Raw genomic sequence first — 21,491 nt, forward strand, 5'->3', positions numbered from 1 at the left:
TAACAAGGTTGAGAATGCCCCTGAAGAGGTTCCTGTTATTTGTCATACAGCGTATCAGGAATGAAACATATTGGGTAGGCTAATATTGGAATTCTAATTTATGTTTGATTATTTTCTAATTGCGTATAACCGTCCATTGCGTTGCCAAAGGGCTGTAGATTTGATTGTGATGGCATATGATGCAAGATGGCACAAAGCACTTTATGATTAAGTGTGAGTGTAGTGTGATGGTGAGTTGTGATTTTGTAATTTTTTTAAATCTTTTGTCAAAATTATTGCTCTTTACACTGGTTTTATGAAACACAGATGGGGTTTATTTACTAGAACTGTATTGGATATGGTGAATTCATGATTTGATATGTCTTTCTACTGTATACATGGTGATTAATACATTATTGCATTACTGATTTTGTAGTTGCACTAATTATTGTCCACAGGTTGGGTTTTTGATGAAATTAGTGTGGGGGTACCCATGTGCATTTTCCCTGGGGTATCTTATTGTATTTGTGAGTCTGAGTTTGTTACAACTTGTAGCCTCAGATAGGCTCTGTGTCTGCACAACCCTGTGATATTGTTTCCTTCCGTCACCCACTTCAGGAATATTGTTTTTCTCAGATATCCCTGAACGGCTATGGTTTGGCTCACTTCTGTAATATGGTTTCTTCACCCCTCCATAGGGTTTTAAGTGTCTCAGCCCTCTTTGGGGTACAGTCTTAGTTAGCTGTATTTAGTGCAGCTCTTTCACCCCTTTGCGGGATCATTCAATTTCTGGGGACCCTGCAGGTCTATGGACTCTTTCAGCTCTGTTTAGCGTTGCCCACACTGCCCACCCACCAGTTCTCCTCTGTAACCGTGTACCTTCTCTCCCGCAGTAGGGCTCGGGGCTGGTGTGGAGTTCTCGTGCTCCTGCAGTTCCACGTCTTTGAGTCCTTTTCAGTCTGCATGGTCAGCTCTGCGACTCTTCCGTTTGGTACTTAGGCATTCGGGTGACATGTCGTGGGTTCTTCTGGTTGTCTGGTGGCACGCTTCCTGCTTCAGCAGCCTTTTCCTGGTTGTGGTCTCTGCCTTCATCAAAGCGGCCTGGTTCTTTGCAGAGTCTTTGTTCTCTGCCCACCAAGTCCTCTGCATAGCCTACCTTTCTTGGACCTCCACTGCGTCCCAGCATGAGCCAGCAGTCTGTTTCTCTGCCTGATGCTCTCTCCTCTTTCTGGTCTTAGGTGACAAGAAGTTTCTCCAGAATGTGGTCAATAACTGTGGAACTGTTCATCGATGACTGTCCTGACACTTAATTGTGAGAATCTGAAATTAGTTTTGTGTTGAATAAAACCCACTTTTAACCTAGATTGGGTTTGGTCCCTTTGTGAAACCCATTCGGCTATATGATGCCCCATAAAGGCACTTTTGTATAACTGGTATCTAGTTTAAACTGGATGAGGGTATTCCAGACATCTCAATCTATATGTGTGTGCGTGCCTGAGGGAATGGTGTTTTGGCTGATAAATCCTGATTTTGATGGCTGCTAAAACGTTGAAAGGTGCAGAGCTTTGGATTGACTGGCAGGGCTAACCCCCTACCTCTTTGTGAGTGTAGCCAGACTGCTCTGCCATATTTACTATTGTGAGAGTTGAGGCGCTAACTTAGTGGAAACCATGGTTAGCCACTAGAGGCCAGTCTTCTGAGCCCCTCACCAGAGGACTTCAGAAAAAGATTATAACAATAAGTATCATATTAACTGAGGAGGAGGTGACCGCCTTAGACGCTTCTCCTTGAGGTTCACTTTCAATTCAACTGGACATTTGGAGGGATGATTGCCCTTGTATATAAATCGATAGATTACAAATCAACATCTAGTGGGATGCCTGGGGATTAAAAGGATGCTACGGTGGGCACAGACTTTATCATGTTCTGTGTAGTTAGAAACAGGTAGTGCAAATTCCCAGAGCTATGCCATAACAATTTAGTTGTCATAAGAGTGGTTCATATTTTCCTAGACATTCTGTGTCACAAATGGTGGTCCTATTTCATGCTTCAACAGTGTACTATTTAAAATTATTACATGCAGGCCATTCCTTCTCACCTCACAAAAGGGATTCATGTCAGAGTAAAATCATCCTCCTTCCCCTCTCAAGAACCATGTCTCTGTTGGAGTGATCTGTAAGACTCTTACTAGCCACCTTCCTGCATGCACTGTGTAGTGGTTGCTAGTTTAAGCTTGTGCTCACTTGGTCAGGTCATACACAAGAGAATCCTCCACTAGATGCCTTCCACTTCCCCTGATGACTCTGACTTGAGATTACTTCCAAATGTAGGACTGAAGTGGCAATGACGTTACAAAGATGAGTAAATTGTACATATTGTAACACCTGTATTATAAGTCCTCCAGTCATTCACTCTTCCACCTGCTCTGTTCTACCCTGTATACAGTATCCAGTCTGCAGGTGAAAGGTGGAAAAATAGGACTGACCTGCTACAAGCTTCTTGGAAGTTCAGAACTGAGCGTGGGAGTGCGTGTGTGTGGCTCCTGCTTTTCAACTTCTAAGCTCTCTTCAAATGATAGGCATCCTATTTTAGGATTAGACTGTTCAATCCTACTGCTGAAGTGATCTGAGGACCTAAATATGCCCAAGTTACTACAGTGTCGACCTTGTACTTTTCTGACCACGATATACATACTTGACCACTGAATGTCAACAGTGTTTTAACTTGTAGGAGAAGCAATTTATTAAAGTGGCCAAGATAACTAACCCTTTGATGAGTATATGGATAGTCGGCAGTATACTATTCCTATTTGGCAGAGGAGCATGTACATGCATTTCACTTTCATACTGAACAACATATTTGCATTGCTCCACAGACATTGCTGTGAAAAGGACATTTGAATATTGTGAAGGCATCAGGAAGTAGACAGATATAACTGAGGAATGTTTGGGCTACAAGATTGTATTAAAATCACAGTGAGGTTGGCATAAGGCTTACCTGCCCTATGCTAAGGTGTGATTTCCCTACCTAACTGAAACTAATGATTAGTCTATGTGAGGAAGTCCAAAGTAAATGTCTGTCTGTGTCCAAATCCTATACTTGCCCTCACATCTATTTGTTCAAACAGTTTTGGAATGTCGGCGTCAAATGAAAAAGTGTTCAAACAAAAGGTCAAAGCTTCTTCCAGCTTTTGGTTGGAAAAGAGCTCTCCCTTCCCCATGATTCCCAATAGTTCATTTTTAATCACAAGGATTTTAATCACAAGGATTCCCCAGGCTTTCAAGTCTCTCTTTTTTCCAACAACACAATTCCCCGAGATTCTTTCCAGTTTTCAGGCTTTTTGGCTCTTTCATCAATATAAAGTTCAACTTTCAGTTTATAGTATAGCTTCTCTTGCTATTCAACAATAAACCTATAGATGAGTCAATTGGTTTCTCTTTTGTGGGGTGCACTCAGTCTAGGCACAGTTGTCGGACCACACAGTCCACCCATTACAGGTCACAAAACTGATTGGTTTCATTTCCACAATAATACCACCACTGCTTCAGCTCAGCACTGGTATTGGACTTCTATGCTTGCAGTCCTTTTCAACACTTGTTTTGCCACCATTCACTTGCTGGAGTATATCAACCCTTTCATAACTTTGCCACAGTTTGAAATTGTACAGTTTCTCTTGTTCTAATGGCTCCTGCCATGCTTGCTTTTTCTCAGCTTTCATAGTTCTTGCTTACTTTCTTTAGTTTCCAGGAATTTGTATCAGGGAACGCTTTTCTTTGATTTCCATTCACGTGGCTTTCACTGATCACTTTCCTTGGGTTCGGTATTCAAAACTTAATTTCATTCATATCAAAAGTAAAGTAACTGCAAATTCCCAGTTCACTCTACTGCTGGGAATTTGCATCCTGCTCACTGGCATCTTATTCAGTTTAAATTTCACTGCTTTTCAGGCCCTTCTGCGGCTTTCCAATTTCAATACAGTTTGGTATTCTGAAACCACTCTGTTCATCAACTTTCATATTACTGTAGTCGTGAAACTTCAGTGTTCCTCATGTGGACCGGCAATCCCATTGCCTCTGCAGACCTCTGCTCACTCGCGAGCACTCCCACCTGCCTTCCCAACGCGGCTCGCTCCAGTGTCCCAGAGCGACTCAGCCTCGCTTGACTCACCGGGTATGCTGTCTTTGTGTGCCCTTCTTCACTTTGGTCGGTCCCTCATGGCTGCTGCTATTCCCGGCTTGGCAGGCCCCTCTTCTCTGGTCTCTGATATCTTGGGTTACTGGAGAGGTAGTTCTTTTGACTCTAGGAGGTCGACAGGCTGACCCTGCCACCGGACAACTTCCGACAACACCCGCCACAATCTTCTTCCGTTGCAACGACTCTGTAGCACTTCGGAAACGTGTCTCCCCACCTCTTCCTCCGGCTTCTCAGTTTGCAAGCATTCCACGGGCGATCTCCTTCTCCTTCCCTTTCTCTCTATTAGCCTCACCTGAGTGGGCCATTTATGCCGCCCTTTTGGCTTCAGGTGCAGGCCTTTCACATTGATTTCACAATGGTCTTGGTGTACGCGGCATCCCACTTCCTCGTCTCAGTACCATAGTGGTATACATTGGGAGATGGTTTTCTAACACAATGGGGAAGGAATTGGAAATCTCCCATAAAAGCCTGGGGGACATTTGATTGCTTATGAAAAGCCCTTGCAGAACAAGGCCGCAGTATTGAGAGATGATGCTGGACAGGACATGCTGCCCGACGTAGCACGCATCACTGCGTCCACGCTTCCGAGCCTTTAAGAACCTAGGATCGGACCCTCTTCGGCAAAGCCCTCGCAGGACAAGGCTGCAGTGTTTGGCGATGAAGGGGTCGGAACGAAGAGTGCGAGTATTCAGCACAGCCGTCGACCATCAGCTACCGCAAGGTGAGAAAGTTGCGGACGGGGGGCGCAGCCGTTATTGCATCCTCCTAAACTGCCCTACCTCGAGCGTGCTTCCTTTACAGTGTGATTCTTACCCTGCACTGTCGCCATGCATCCATTAGGCTGTCCCTCTCCCGGGTAGCCATATTCTGTTTTTTCTGCTTCTCTGAACATTTTCCTTTGCATTTCTCTGCATGTTTCCCCTCTAGGTGAACGTTTTGGCCCCCTTCACGGTCTCTGCATTTCCCATGCAATTACTGCATTTTTACCTCTAGGAGATTGTATTGGCCTCTGGCTCTGTTTTTTGCATACTCCTGCATTTTTCTCTTCTAGGCAAGTGTTCCTGGATGTGTTTCACATGGTATGCATTGTCCACTAGGCCTGTCTCCTCTTCTCTGTGTTACACTACTGTTGCGCTCCAGGCCTTCTTCCTCCCTAGGGTTTTCTGAGCCGGCTCCCACAGCTATTTCTCACTGCTCGCTGCTGCCTGGTTTACTTGTTCTCTGCGCTCTGTTGTAGGCTGTTGGTTTCCCCTTGTCTCCCCTCACACCCACTCCTAATCCCCTTCCTGTGCACCCTGTGAGGCGTAGCTCTGTGCAGTGTTCCTTTTGCTTCTCCCTCTCTCGCCCGCCCTCTCCTCCCTCTGCCACAACCACTGTGGTGCTCTCTATTTCCCCCTTCTTCTCTAACGTCTTTTCTATCTCCTATCCTACTCGTCTCACTAAGACTGGTAGGAAGCAGCCTACAAAAGACACCCGGGTCTCCAACACAGGCCTTCCCATCCCTGACTGCTTTGTCAGTGTTTCCTCCAGAGACAATCAACAACCTCCTTTTTGTTGTTCCGTCACCCGACCTATGGACCCGTCATATGGTCGCTCTTCATGCTTCTTCTTTCTCTTCACTCATGGTGGCATCTGATGGGAGGTCCTCTTAGCCCCCTTCCAGTCCTCCAGAGTCGTCATTAATGTCGATCTAAATGGTACCATCATGGTCCAGGGGCCCCAGCCAGACCTATTTGATAGGCATTTCCCTCGCCTCAGAAACTTACTTCCTTCTCCTGCTATTCCTGCTACCACTTATCTGGCCCCCTTTACAGCTACCTCTCACCTGGCTTCCTTGCCACCGCTGGTCTCCACCTCTCTGGCTCCTTTGCCATCCACTACCTCTTTGGCTCCTCTGCCTCCCTCTCAGGCTCTTCTGCCACTTCCGATGGGCACCACTCTTCCCTGTACCACTCCACGGAGATCTTTCAGAAGTGGCAACCTGCTCCACATTGTTACTCTCAACTCTCGCTCTGCTGCCCCCTCCTTGAACTCCTGGACCTGGATGTACTCGCTCTTATCGAGACCTGGTTTAAGGCCAGCTCTGTCACAAGTTTTGACACACTCCTCCCTGAGGGCTACAAGATCCTCTCCGAGCCCAGGCCCATCTGGCCCGGAGCCAGAGTGGCCTTGATCTTTCCTGAGTGGATTCCTGCCTCCATCATCCCCACTCAAACCTACTCCTCCTTTGAATGCCTGGTCTGCAGGCTCTCTCTATATGTTCCGGAAGGTCCTCGAGACATTATTTTTCTCCTTCGTTCTCTCTTCCTTCCCCCGCTAACCTTCCCTTGCTCCAGCCCCGTTCTGCTGACTGGCTGCTTGGTGTTTCTCTGAGTCTTACAGGTCACCCCCACCCTCTGTCCAGGCCCCCTGCAGTTACCTGCTGGCTTTCCTGCACTGCCGCCTGGCCCCCCTTGCACTACCGGGTTGTGATTCCCCTTGGAGTCCGAGCCTTCCTTGCACTTAACTCCAGGCCCTGCTGCTCTGGGTGCACTTCTCCCCTGCACGTCTTGTCCGCACACTTGCATGATCTAAATGATATTGGGCCTAGTAAGCTCGTTTGTCTTGTCCTCTCTTGTTACCCCTCCCTTGCCTGGTTGCGCCTTGAAACACATTGTGTATAGGCTCATTATAAATATATCATATGAAAGGGAAATGGGGGATACCGTGTCCCCAAGTCTCCTCTTCCTAGGTGTTCCTCCTTTGCATATCCAATCCCAGGGTCAGGATCCAATAGCGATGGCCCTTCCCTGGACGACCGTAGATTCCTCACAACATATATACCAGGTGGTTTTATGAATAGATTCCCTCAGTTTCACTTTTTGTAGTGATCACTGTTGTCAGTTTTCCATCCTGATATTCTCACCGTTATCTTTGGTACTCACTTTGTTTATAACCTGGGCTCACATATGATTTGAAAGGAACACCTCTGAGACTATGGACAGATGATAGGAGCTACAGGACTCTAAAGTACCCTGACTACTTCTCCCTAAATGAATATTTTCAAGCTCGTATTTTGTATAGACCGCTTGGATATAAATGGCCATAAATTATACATATTCTCCCTGTGCTGTCTCTGCAACCTGAACCACATAACTTGCACCAAGAGGTCATGCCCACAATTCTTAAGAAAACAAGATATTACAAATGTATAGTTAACATTGTTTCTCATTTTTCTCATTCACATGCAGGTTGCAGAAGATGAAGTTAGTGATAACAGCGCAGAGTGTGTGGTGTGCCTCTCTGATGTGCGAGATACCCTGATTTTGCCATGCCGGCACCTCTGCCTTTGCAACACATGTGCAGACACCCTACGATACCAAGCAAACAACTGTCCTATCTGCAGACTGCGTGAGTGCTTTTTGCTTGTTTCTGCAGGGATGGATACTTGTGCTACATCAACCCGCAGTAGTCTGAGTTGCAGATGTTGACGTAGGTTTTTTTAAATCTTTCTGAAGGATTAAGTTGCTGCTGTAACTCTTTGCAGTGCACTTTGGAATGGGGCTTAAGAGGACATAAATAATTGTCCAAAATGTAAAAGAATTCATAGATCAAATCAACTGTAGTTTGGGTTTTCTTTGCAGCCACCCTTTTCCGCTGCTGGGAGTTTTACCTTTGTGCAATTCTTACCATAAACCCTGCAAGTTTATATCCCCAACAGTGACACATAGCTCAGTCGCATACCTATACCCTCTAGCCTTCCAGCATTAAGTGAGGACATTTATACCAAGCATCAGCAGCTCCATGCTGCAGGTTGCTTAATTGCTCCCATCAGATACCCATGCTCCAGCTAGAACATTGCTTCTAGGTCCTGCACTAGAAAGGATGTTTGTAAAATAAGAGGTTTGAAATTTCAGTTTTTGTAGTTAACATTTAATTCAGTACTTTGCAGATGTTAGTATGCCACAGTTGGCCCAGCATTTATTGACCATGCTTAAAACAGGCTAGGTTTTCCTTGTTATCTACTTCAAAAACTCCAGATATGGGTTTAGTCCTCTGTGCCACTCCTAAAATCTACAGTTAGAATATGGAATAGTATGCATCCAGAGGGATTATGCGCCGAGGAAATTAACAATCTCAAACTAATTTTGCTGGTGCAGTATTTGGGATGCATTGTGGGGGTGGTAGGTCCTGTATGAAAATCGCCAAGGCTTGCCTTAGCTAGCTCCCGGAAAAAAACCTCTTTATTAGTCTGAGCTATAAACCAAAACCACATGGGTACATTGGATCTCTTTTCGCCTAAGGGATGTGATTCCTGTGTTTACAGACACATCTTTGATGTTTAGGATGCCTAAACATCAATGTCTAGTAGATTTAAAGCCAGTCTGTCCTATGTAATCATTCTAGCTTTGAGGGACCCTGTGGTGGTGCCACCTTTCTTCATCCCCTTCTCCAACTGTAAGCCCTCTGTTTGCTGTTCTGAAGTCAGGCCCATGCTCATTGCATTAGGTGGCTCAGTAGCCTAGTCAGATGAGTGCTATCAGGATCTTGCTGAAGGCGAATGGAGAAGAGGATCTTCCCTGCTCAAGAATATCCTTCCATAAATGTATATCAGAAGTCATGTCATTTCTAGAACTTGGCTCTGTCAGCTCCTCCAGTGAACGCTGTATTAGTGGCACCAATGTTCGCCTCCAGACAGGACAGGCTCTGTATATAATTTGTACCTGCCATTCTTAAAAGAAGCACATAAGTTGTGAGAAACTTCTAGACGAGTGAATACAAACAGACGTCTTTACTCTAAATTGAGTTATTACCCAAATTGTTCGAACACAAATGTTCAAATGACCTAATTGACCGAAAGTCAAGGGTTCGAATTGACATTTGCACAATTGACTATATATATATTTCTGAGGCTTGTGGAATCTGCTTAGATCACATGGTGCGCATAGGCCGACATCTAGTGGAAGCTGCGGAGTATTACAGTTTGTTTTTCGAAACTCGAAAATGGGCGTCGACAGGGTGTGCCAGTAATACTATCCCTAGTGTGACGTCCCCTGTACCCATGATCCCTCACGCGTCTAGGACCCTCAGATTGTTTTTTTCCGCCATACTGGTCGGAAGCATTTTGCGGAGTTCCCTGTCTAAGCCATAAATTTGAAAAATATTGATAATTTTACCCCTTTTCTCCACCCCAACGTCGAGATACTGAATTTAGACACTCGACGCTGGATCGGAGAGGATTTCGACCGTCGACTGCACAACGGATTTGGGCCTCGAGGCTTCCGCCTTGGCCCAGGCATGGGCCGCTGGCCTCGGCCCCGCAAGTAGGGAAAGTGGGGGGTGTTCATACTCTACACTCTTGTAATATATAGATACTTATATATTCCTACATTTACCAGCCCGCTGCCACAAGGTGCGTATGGAGGGTACCCCTTTCCAATTCTGCCCCAAGTGCAATCGCAAATACCCTTGGGTCGACAGGCACGCCACGTGCAACCTCTGCTTGCCGAGGGACCATCCCGATGCAAATTGCAGAGCCTGTAGTAGGTTTAAGCCTAAAACACTTAAGGACCGTTCAATCAAGCGTTGGGCCCACCACGCCAGGCGTCAAGAGGCCATGGCAGCGGAGGGCGCCTTCAGCGATGGCAGCGACGCCGTACTTTCGGACGGCGAGGGCTTTATGGCGTTGAAAGACAGCCGAGCGCAAGTCCCCGACCTCGGAAGGTCGACCGGCAGGCCGGCTATGGGGAACACCCCCGGCGACACGAGCACTTCCCATGACACTTTCACAAAGCACATAAAGTCCAACCGAGACTCGACGCGCACGTCGAGTTCGCAGAAAGAGGCACGTAGAGAACGGTCCGAATCGGCGTCCTCTGGTCGCTCTCGATCTAGATCGCTGCACAAAGTCAGGCAAACATCCACCATTGCCAAGAGTGCCTCTCTCCCTAAGGTCACGGAAGCTCGATCGTCGGGAGACGAAGCCGACTTCCACCCTCAGGCCGCTCTCCAAGATTCGGTGCCCGCAGACCGAATTACCACAGATCCCGAACCCCTACCTCCACGCTCGAAGGATAGGGTCAAGACCCCCGAACCTCGACGCCAGGCGTCGAAAAGCTCACAGGGACCTAAAACACACGGGAAACACTCCTCCAGTCACGGGGAGGGTGGGAAACAGCAAAGGAAGCAGTCTCTACCCACTTCCAAGCCCGTAGAACACTCCACTCCTCAAAAACAGAAAGACAAGTCCAGGTCTTCTGATAATACCAAAACCCCTGCACAGGCTACCAAGTCTAGTCAGGATAAAATTGGAAAACTCCCAGAAAGGGTCATTCCCAGTTCCAGAGAATGGACCAGTGTTGACATAGATAGGGTAATGTCAAGAATGTCATCTTTGGCAGATTTTTATGCAAAACAACCCACAGCACTTTCTTGCTTATACTCCCGACGGGTCCGTACCCTCTGGCTCTAAGGATCCTATACCTCCAAGTACAAGGTCCCACTTTGAGACACCAACAGGGTCCAGCCTTACTCTCATTACCAGGGAGAGACATCCTTTGTCGAGGATCCAGAGTTGGGCATGGTGGAGGAACAAACTGGGACAGGCTACTATGGGGATGATGAGGATCAGGATGAGGAAGAGGAAGAACCCTACAGGGTAAACTTCCCAGTAGAAAGAGAGGCCCGGTTACCGACTCCCCTGTCGACAACAGCCGCTCCTGAAGGAAGTGCTGTTTCGAGCAGCCGAACATTCCCACATTGACACCCAGGGTGCCCAGGAGGAAAGGGACATCGCAGAAGAGTTAGTGGGGGAAAGGAGGCCTGTTGTTCAGGCCATCCCTATCCTAAAGTCTATTCAAAGAAGAATAGACCCGTCACTCCTCAATCCTAACCTCACCAGAGCAGTGAACCCTAGGATTGAAAAACTTTTCAAGGCGGCCCAATCAGACCCACTATATATAAGGGGGCATCTGAAGCCGGACTCCCTGGTTGTTACTAACACCCGTAAGAGGGCTGGAACACCCTTATCATCCGAGGCTCCTCCCGACAAGGAGAGCAAAAAACTGTACGGGTTAGGCAGGAAAGTGGCCTCCACTTCCGCCTACCAGGCAAGGATTGCCAACTCCACCACCCTGTTGGCCAGCTACAACTGCCATCAGTGGGAAGAGGTCACGGCATTCATAGACTCGGCACCAGAACCCTTAAAGAGCCAATTGGCACGAGTTTCAGCGGAGGGAAGAGCCGTGTCTGGTTGCATTTTAAAGGCAACCTTTGATGCTGCGGATAACGCCGGCAGATTAATAGCAGAAGGAACTGTTAAGAGACATGCTTGGCTGCGCCAGTCTGGTTTCAAGGCTGAAACTCAAGCGTCATTATTGGACAAACTGGTGGAGCCGGATCTGTTGTTTGGTAAGGCGGTCGAGGACGCACTAAAGAATGCTAAGGACGAGTATGAAACACTCAAATCCCTAGGCCAGCTAACCACTAAACCCCCGAATCAGAGAGGGAATGGCAATTTTCGTCGCCCACGCGGCCAAAATTCCCAGAGAGGTTCTAACTATTCCCAGGGGCAGGGTACACAGTGGAACACTAATAACCAGCAGTCTACCCAGGGTTACGGCAGGGGTGATAAGAGAGGACGTGGTAGAGGTAGAGGCAGCCCCAATAAGGGAGGCGGCACGCCTCCACCGAAACAGTGACGCTCTGTTCAGGGTCCCTTCTCACGCAACCCCAGTAGGGGGGGACGCATTTCCAACTTCACCCAAGCTTGGGAAGGGATCACGTCAAACAGATGGGTGCTGTCAACAGTATCCGCGGGGTACTGTATAGAACTACTAGAGCGTCCACGACAAAAAATACATACTTTGGAACACCAGAAGATCCTCCTAGAAGAGATCATCAATCTGCTAGCAAAGGACGCGATAGAACTCGTCCCAGGACACCAGATAAACAAGGGTGTTTATTCAACTTACTTCCTTGTGCCAAAAAAAGATTTGACAATGCGCCCAGTATTGGACTTACGGCCTGCCAATAGGTATATCAAGCCCCAAAAGTTTCACATGACAACTCTCCAAGAGGTAATCCCCCCTCCTAAAAAAGGGGGATTACATGGCAACATTGGACATGAAAGATGCCTATTTTCATATTTCCATGTTCCCAGCGCACAGAAGATACTTGCGCTTCAAGGTAGACAGTCGGCACTACCAGTTAAAGGTACTGCCCTTCGGGATAGCTTCAGCCCCAAGGGTATTCACCAAGGTACTGGCGGTGGCTGCAGCACACCTACGCAGGGAAGCAATCCCGGTGTACCCTTACCTGGACGACTGGCTCATCACGGGGAAACCCCAGTAATTTGCAGAACAAACATTCAAAAGACTATTGACCTCCTCTTCGAATTAGGCTTCTCGATAAACGAGAAAAGGTCAAGTCTAGTGCCAAGCACATCCAAACAATTTTTAGGGGCTATCCTAGACACTCAAGAGGGGTTGACCTTTCCTTCAGAGGAAAGAATTCGGAATATACTGCTGCAAATTCTGCAATACCAGTCCGGTCGCCAGATAACGGTACGCAAAGCTATGCGCTTGCTGGGCATGATGGCGTCATGTATTTACCTGGTCCCCCACACGCGCCTGCGCATGCGTCCCATGCAGGAATGGTTGGCGAAACAGTGGTCTCAGGCAAGTGGTCAGTGGGACGATCTAGTGTTCGTTTCGCCAACACTGGTACAAAGCTTTTACTGGTGGACAAGTGAGAATCTGTCCAAGGGGAAACCCTTTTACGATCCCGAGATACAGGCGGTAGTCACAACCGATGCATGCCTGACGGGGTGGGGAGCTCACCATCTCCACCACACAGCTCAGGGTCTCTGGTCTCACGCAGTGGCCAAGAATCACATCAACCTGCTAGAGCTTCTGGCAGTATTCAGAGCGCTTCAAGCTTTCGAACCCTACCTTTTCAACCTGTCAGTGCAAATCCGGACAGACAGCACTACAGCCATGTTCTACCTGAACAAACAAGGAGGGACTCGCTCGCCAAATCTGTCCAAGCTTGCCCAGAAAATCTGGATATGGGCACTCAGACGGAACATCTTCCTGTCATCGCAACATGTTCCAGGGGGATCTCAATTCCCTAGCGGATGCTCTGAGCAGAGACCCCCTCCCAGAGGAACACGAGTGGTGTCTACACAGAGAAGTGGTAGAAAATATCTTCTCTCAGTGGGGTTTCCCCACTATAGACCTATTCGCCACAAGCGAAAACAAACAATGCCCAGGATTCGCATCCAGGTTCCCCCAACCAGACTCCCAGGGGAACGCCCTGTGGATGAACTGGTCAGGGATGTTTGCGTACGATTTTCCACCAACTCCCCTAATCAGGAAAGTGGTCAACAAGATGAACAGAGAATCGATGACGCTCGTCCTGGTTGCTCCCATGTGGGCGAGACAACCGTGGTTCCCACACTTACACAGACTGGCGGTGTACGAACCCATCAAACGTCCGAGCTGGTACAACCTATTGTCCCAGCACCAAGGTCAAACAGTGCACCCTCAACCCAACTCAATGAACCTGGCAGCATGGCTTCTGAGGTCATAGAGTTTGGACATCTCAAATTACCACAGAGGCGTTTGGACATCCTAAAAGAGGCTAGGAAGCCCAACACGAGGCACTGCTACTTTGACAAATGGAAGAGATTCGTAATCTGGTGCCAGAGTGAGCAAGTCAACCCAGTTGACTGCACTCCTTCCACTATTGTTACTTACATGCTCCACCTGCTGGATGCGGGGCTGGTTTTTAACTCACTAAAGGTACACCTGGCAGCCCTGTCAGCATACACCACTTCCCATAACAAGGTGTTGTGGTGGAAAGTACCAGTAGTTAAGGCCTTCATGGAAGGAGTAAAGAGACTTCACCCTCCTATTTCAAATCCACCACCAGGATGGGACCTGAACGTGGTGCTATCTAAACTCATGGGCCCCCCATTCGAGCCCATGCATAAAACAAGTCTCAAACACCTGGCCTATAAAACTGCCTTCTTAGTAGCTATTACATCCATAAGAAGGGTCAGTGAAATTCAGGCTCTGTCAGTGCAGGATCCTTTCTTTACTATTCATAAGGATAAGCTGGTTTTACGGACACACCCTAGGTTCTCACCTAAGTTTATTTCCAAATTTCATGTAAACCAGTCCATCGAGCTTCCGACTTTCTTCCAAAACCCACAAAGCTCAGCTGAGGTTAAACTACACACCCTAGATGTGCGTAGGGTGGTCCTTTACTACGTAAACAAGACCAGACCACTTAGGAAAACAGATCAACTGTTTGTCTCCGTAGCCACAGGCAAAGAGGGAGATCGCGTCTCTAAGGGTGCCATCTCCAAGTGGATTGTCAACTGTATCCAGTTGTGTTACTCTCTTTCTGACAAGACTTTGCCTTTTACGCCCAGAGCCCACTCGACCAGAGGCATTAGGCCCACTCTGGCTTTCATTGCAAATGTTCCCCTTGACACCATTTGCAAAGCAGCTACTTGGAGCTCTATTCACACTTTTACTCAGCACTACTGCATTGACACCCATTCCAAGACAGATACTCAAGTGGGACAAGCGGTTCTAAGACATTTATTTGCTCATGACCCTTCTCAAATCCCATCTCCTTCTAACACTGCTCGCTAATCTATGCACAGCATGTGATCTAAGCAGATTCCACAAGCCTCAGAAGGGATACATTACTCACCGTAATCGTATTTCTGATGCTTGTATCTGCTTAGATTCACATGCGACCCACCCTTCCTCCCCTCTGAGAGAAGGCGCATGGATGCTTGTAGTCTTATCTTATCTATCTTCTATCTGCTTGGATCATCTGTACTCACGCTACTCCTCATGCCAGAAAAAATACAATCTGAGGGTCCTAGACGCGTGAGGGACCATGGGTACAGGGGACGTCACACTAGGGATAATATTACTGGCACGCCCTGTGTCGACGCCCATTTTCGAGTTTCGGAAAACAAACTAATACTCTGCAGCTTCCACTAGATGTCGGCCTATGCACAGCATGTGATCTAAGCAGATACAAGCATCAGAAATATGATTACGGTGAGTAATGTATCATATATATATATATATATTCAGTGAAAAAACTTTGTTAAAGGGACGTTATGGTTCCAAGTAAAACCGAAAAACCCTTGAAATTCGCCAGTTATGGTAAGCTAAGCAACCATAACTCACGCCACCACCGTGCACTGCTAAGACTAACACCCAGGACATCAAAGATGACATCACAAATGTCATTGATGACATCACTGATGACATCACATGTATGTACTTTTCATGAAATATGTGTACAAGGGATTCTTATTATAATGTTGCGAAACAAGTGTCAAGGATCATTGCAATAAATATCATACCCTAATTAGTGCGTTGAACGATGCATTGATATAAATGGCATTCTATTATGGGGTTCTATCTAGTATACTAAGCTACTCATAAAGAAACATAACATTGTGTGCAGCGTACAAGATGAAGGTATATTATTCGTAATGTTAATATGTTGAATAATGAAATAATTGTTTTCTTAATAGATTTTTGTGTACTGTGAAATATGTAATACGTAGCTAATAAAACACATGTATTACATAATTGCATTACTATAGACAAAACGCAGACACAAGAACACATACCAATATGGGTATATACAGGGAAAGTGAAGTTGGCAAAAAAGCAGCACAAGTAGTAGCAGAAACAATTCATAACTTAACTGATTTTAATGCAAACAAATGATTGCTCTGTTTCAAAGCTGCTATTTACCCTATGTATATGTATATGTATCACTTGATGTGATTGGACCCTAAGGAAAGTAGTGCGAGTACAATGTATACAGATATGACCATATACAGGGAAAGTACAGCCATAAAAAAAACAGAACTATCAGAAAGTGCTCATAAGTCTATTGATTATTTTTATGCACAAAAAGGATTGCTGTCTTTCAAGTTTGTGTCTTCCCGTATGTATATGTTTCATATGATATGACTGGACTCTAAGGGAATTACTGTAAGAACCTACTTGAAGGATATGTCTACAAATAAAATAAAATGTTTAGTTTCTGGCTGTTACTGAAGAAAACCATGTGGCCTAGATATGTCAGCAAAAGGAAAAAGAGTGAGACAGACATGTGATGTCATCAGTGATGCCATCAATGACATTTGTGATGTCATCTTTGATGTCCTGGGTGTTAGTCTTAGCAGTGCACGGTGGTGGCGCGAGTTATGGTTGCTTAGCTTACCATAACTGGCGAATATCAAGGGTTTTTCGGTTTTACTTGGAACCATAATGTCCCTTTAACAAAGTCTTTTCACTGAATTTGATAGGTTTTTAGGAGCACAACTTAACCATAATGTCCCTTTAACAAACTTTTTTTAACTGAATTTCATAGTAGCAAAGCTTACCAATAGTAACTTTGACTTTATGTACATGTAATATGGAACATACTGAACCACTTCTACTGAATGTAATGTCCGCAAACATTTTTGATGTCCTTGGACATATTCGGACAACAGTACCACTACCTAAAAAGTCTGGGGGGGGGCATGTTTCATTTTTATATTACAACACGATAACATTTAAAAAATTCACGAAGTAGTACACATACATATTATATGTAGTAATACATAAGAAATGTAACCCATATATGTACCACACTAACCATTCATTTAAATACAATATATTCTAAAATGGAATATACCAAGAGAAGATAAATAGGCTTCCAACATAATTACCTGACAGACACTCCACAACTAAGACCAATACCAGACCTACAGACTACTCAGAACATATCTTACCTGAAATAGTAAATGTACATCATTTTACTCATATCTTTATAAACTTTCTGTATTAGATTAAAAAAAAATATATATATTTTTTTTTCTCACAGAAATGTCTAGTACTCTGGAATGGCTAGAGGAGCACTTCCCACATGACGAAATGTCAGAAAATAGTGAAGCTAATGGTACACACTTTACAATATAAACCATTTAAGTATTATTATTTTATATATATATAACATATATATTTCTTTTTGTACAGAGCATACCAAAATAGAAAATATGTCTGAAGAAACTGTTATGGAAAACACGCTTGACAGCTTAAAAGAAAAAATTGATTTATTATTGAGCAATTTTAATAATTTGAAAACTTTTGTTGAGGATCATTTTAAAACAAAAACCTCATACCATTGTCCCACATGTACTTGTCCCCCCTCACCATATCCCAGTCAATTATCCCCAAACCCTCTCCATAATCCAAAACGTTTTGATGAGACTTCCATCCCTTCTTCACCTGATATCAATCATGTTGAAACCCCTAATTCTCCTGTTTTTGTTTGTTTCTGCCTCACCTTCTCTGTCATAAATTATTAATATATTTGAAATAAAGTTAAATTTTTATATTGTGTTGTAATTACTTCCCATTTTTTTTTTTTTAATCAATGTAGCTATCCGCGGACAGCACGGGTGTTCTGAAATGTTCGTAAATAAACGAAAATGGAGGTGTCCTAAAGAACACTGTACCTGTCCGTATTGTTCGCTATAAAGTTGAAACTGTTCTAAGAACCCAATTGGTGTCCTGGAATGTTCGTAATTAAACGAAAATGGAGGTGTCTTAATAAAGAAATCTATACCTGTCCGTACTGTTCGCTACCAAGTTGAAACTGTTCTAAGAACCCAATTGGTGTCCTGAAAAGTTTGTAATCAAACGAAAATGGAGGTGTCCTAAACAACACTATACCTTTCCGTACTGTTCGCTAGCACGTTCAAACTGTTCTAAGAACCCAATTGGTGTCCTGAAAAGTTTGTAATCAAACGAAAATGGAAGTGTCCGAAAGAACAAGTTTAAACTGTTCTAGAACATATGCGATGTCTAGAAATGTTCGTTTGATGTGTGACACACTTTTAATTAATTCAGGACCCGAACACTGTCCGTAGAACATCACCGCGCATGCGCAAACCAATGTCCGTGCATTTGGTGTCCTGCGGACAGGAGCTTCCTTCGCGGACCTGTTCGCGAAGGGATCATGTGACCGCGCCCGTGCTGATCGCGTGTTCTGAATGCAGACATTGTTCGTGTCCCCAAACAATTTAAAAGTACATTTTCGAGTAATCCACAATATTTTTCCATAAAAACTCATGGCACAAGTCCCACATAGTAATCCTGAGTTTCTACAGATCTTTTGAAACTCTTTGAACCCTTTTCTGTGTTCGATCTGTCCGCGGACAGCGCGCATGTCCGTGAACCGCATACAAGCACCCGTATAAAAGACCACGCCCTAGAGCTTATTCTCATTGTGTTTCTGGCTATTCTTCAGAGCACAGCTATTTCTCCAGCAACTTGCTGATTCCACCATCGAGATGGCATCCCTGGCTGCAGAACTGCCACCTGGTGCTTCACCTGCTTCAGCACCAGCCCCACCCCCTCAACCACCACCACCTTCCCAAGGGCCTGAAGAGGGGAACAGGAGTGAGGATGCAGAGGAGGAAGAAGAGGATGACGAGAATGAGGTAGAGGAAATCCCTACTACCCGCACTAGACGTGAGTCTTGGGTGTGGCGGTTATTTTCCATTTATGGGAATGATCCTAAGGCTTGTGCGAACCGTGTTATCTGCAATGAGTGCAAAATGATACTCAGTCGCGGGATGCACGGTTCGTACAGCTTTGGGACCACGACCATGAAGCGACACCTGAGGTCATTTCACTCTGGGGCTATCCGCAAGGTTGTACCTTGCGAATAACGTAGTAGGTTGATTTCCTCTACTTCATCCGCTGTTTCTGATCCTGTCACCATAAGGACCACCTCTGTGGGACAGCGTCTTCCTCAAGCTGCCTCACAGACCTTACAGAAGTCTGATGACCCTTACCTTTTGAGGGTCACAGTTGTATGTATGTACTGTGACACAATACTCTGCAGGGGGGGGACAACTTCAGAGTGCTTTTGAGACTATCGTCTCAGAGCACGAGAAGACCTGCTCACTACCCAAATAAAACCCACTCTACATATTCCTCTCTCAGCTCGCCCTTTCTTATCCTTGTGGTTGGTCCCCCCCCTTTACCCACCTTTCCCCTCCTTTCCTAGTGTGTCGTGTCTAAAAAAACAAAAACAAAATAATAATTACAACAATAAAAAAAATAAGGCTCTTTTCAGAGCTACCTTTCACAGTTTAAAAAATAGAAGTGAAGATAAATAAAGCAGGGCCCTTTGTATTTCTTAAAAGTCCGCGGACAGTTCGCGAACATTAAAAAAATTGGGGTGCTACCCTATTGTTACCATTGCATTTTTCTCTGGGAGGAAGTGGTGGCTCTGAAAAGAGCCTTTGGTAGGTGTTTGTATGTCAAAAAATTATAAATACTTATTACCTACTTCAAAATGGATGGTGTATTTCTAAAAAAGGTCGCAGTGCATTTTGTACATTTCTCAGAAAAATCTGATTGCCAGCATAAGTAAAATGGACTCCATCTCTGCGAAAAATGTATGTACTACGAAACATAATATTTTCATTGTGAAAAGAGGACATGCCAAAATCTCTTAGAAATGCACAAACAGCCTTATTAACATTGTGCCTTGCTTTTTCCATTTGTGGACCAAATGAAGAAGAACTAAGACACATTTGTGTCTGCGCAATCCGTGAAAATATTACTTGAGAATTAGGAAACATGTCCATGACTTTCCCAAGTCCTTCTTTCATAGCAAATTGCAAAGAAATTCCAGACACGTTTCCTAAACTGTTCCCTCCACAATGAATTACAATAATGTCTGGATGTTGCTTTGTTTCCAAAGTAGCACAGAGAGGTAGCAAGTCCAACCATTTCATTCCACGTACTCCATGCCAGTGTACTTACACATGTGGAAATCAAGATCTACAGCTACTCCACAGCTTTGTGCATGCACCTTCAACCAATGTATCCACTAATCTCCCAAAATCCAAACAATCTGTTTTCTGAAACACACAGCCATAGCAATCTGTTCTCTCAGCAAAAAGAGTATCTGAGAAACTCTCTCCTGGCACAGCACAACCACTAAACTTTCCTGACCAATCCCTTCCACTGCTCATTCTCATTTGCATGACTTCTGAACCCAAAAATCCCCGGATGTAACTCCCGATGTCCGCGAACTACCGCCATGTCCGCGAACATATTGTAACATGAACAGCCCTTCTACCATTTCCACTTCACTCTGTGCCATTCCCTCATTGGATGTAGCTAAGAAATCACATGACCATGCACCAATCACATTCAAGACCTCTACATCTAACTACATCATCATAGATCGGCACTGCAAATGTACTGTGAATCTCTCTGAGTACAAGTGTCATATCATTGGCAAGCACCATCTACAAAAAATACTGTACAAGTCTCCAAGATTTCTACTTCCAGCTCCATGCATATCCATATGCATGAACACAAACTATAAGTATACATATTTTCTGTACAGTACATGAACACTTTTTCAAACTGACTTTTAGCTTGTGTAATCTGTAAAATGAATCTACTGTCTTTTTTCCAATTTCCTAAAATCAACTATCACTTATAAACCTTTATAATATTTACTTTCTTAATACACACACTATCAAATCATGTTAAACTAACATTTTTTAAATGAAATTTATAGACTACATATATTGAAACAAAATTGCATGCATGCACACTCTGTTCCAATCTCAAAAAATACTTATACAATTACATTTATTTATTCATTTATTTATTTGATTACTTTAATTTAAGCATGACATTAAGGCACTATTACCTAAAACAGCTTAGTTACAGAAATGGTGGTATTCAGTGGTACATTATGAATTTCACAAGGCATACTAAAGATATGTTGTTTGTTACAGTTACTCATTGCAATACAATTTGTTCATTAAGAACATATCATATGTATTAAACTGGTGCGACGTATCCTATGTGATTAAGACAGTTTTAATGGTTTTAAGGAAGGCGCTGAGGATTTCAATTTAAAAAAATCAATATCTAAATTAAAAACAATGCTATATACAAATGAAATTACTAATTTGTTTCTTTTACAATTGCAGTGAAGACCATTCTCCTGAGAAGAAGCAGCCGAATTTCAAGAACAAAGAACTAAGAATTAAACTGCTCATTTTAGAAAAAAAGTAAGTAGAATATCACCATAATATTTGTATTATTACTCAAACATACTGTAAAGTTAATTCATGCTATTTATGTGCCTAAAAATAGAGATTGTGCACCATTCTGTCCAAAGATCCCCATGTCTTAAACAGCGATTTACAGCCAGAATGGTGTACAAATTCCTACCTTTGGACACACAAATTACCCAACTCAACC

General features: G+C 44.5%; 1 protein-coding gene across 7 annotated transcripts in view; it reads left to right on the forward strand.

Annotated features, from left to right (window-relative positions):
* RNF157 (ring finger protein 157) overlaps positions 1–21,491 on the forward strand; it is a 1,722,220-nt gene that overhangs the window by 796,568 nt on the left and 904,161 nt on the right. For all 7 annotated transcript variants that reach the window (XR_011305109.1, XM_069654703.1, XM_069654704.1 and 4 more), the window contains one exon: positions 7,404–7,563. Coding sequence is in view for 6 of the 7 variants with exons in the window: in XM_069654703.1 (XP_069510804.1) it covers positions 7,404–7,563 (160 nt within the window). In the remaining variant the exon portion in view is untranslated. The remainder of the gene's footprint in view (positions 1–7,403; positions 7,564–21,491) is intronic.

The sequence above is a fragment of the Ambystoma mexicanum genome, chromosome 3q (assembly GCF_040938575.1).
Source record: "Ambystoma mexicanum isolate Mex_15411 chromosome 3q, UKY_AmexF1_1, whole genome shotgun sequence".
Taxonomy (NCBI): domain Eukaryota; kingdom Metazoa; phylum Chordata; class Amphibia; order Caudata; family Ambystomatidae; genus Ambystoma; species Ambystoma mexicanum.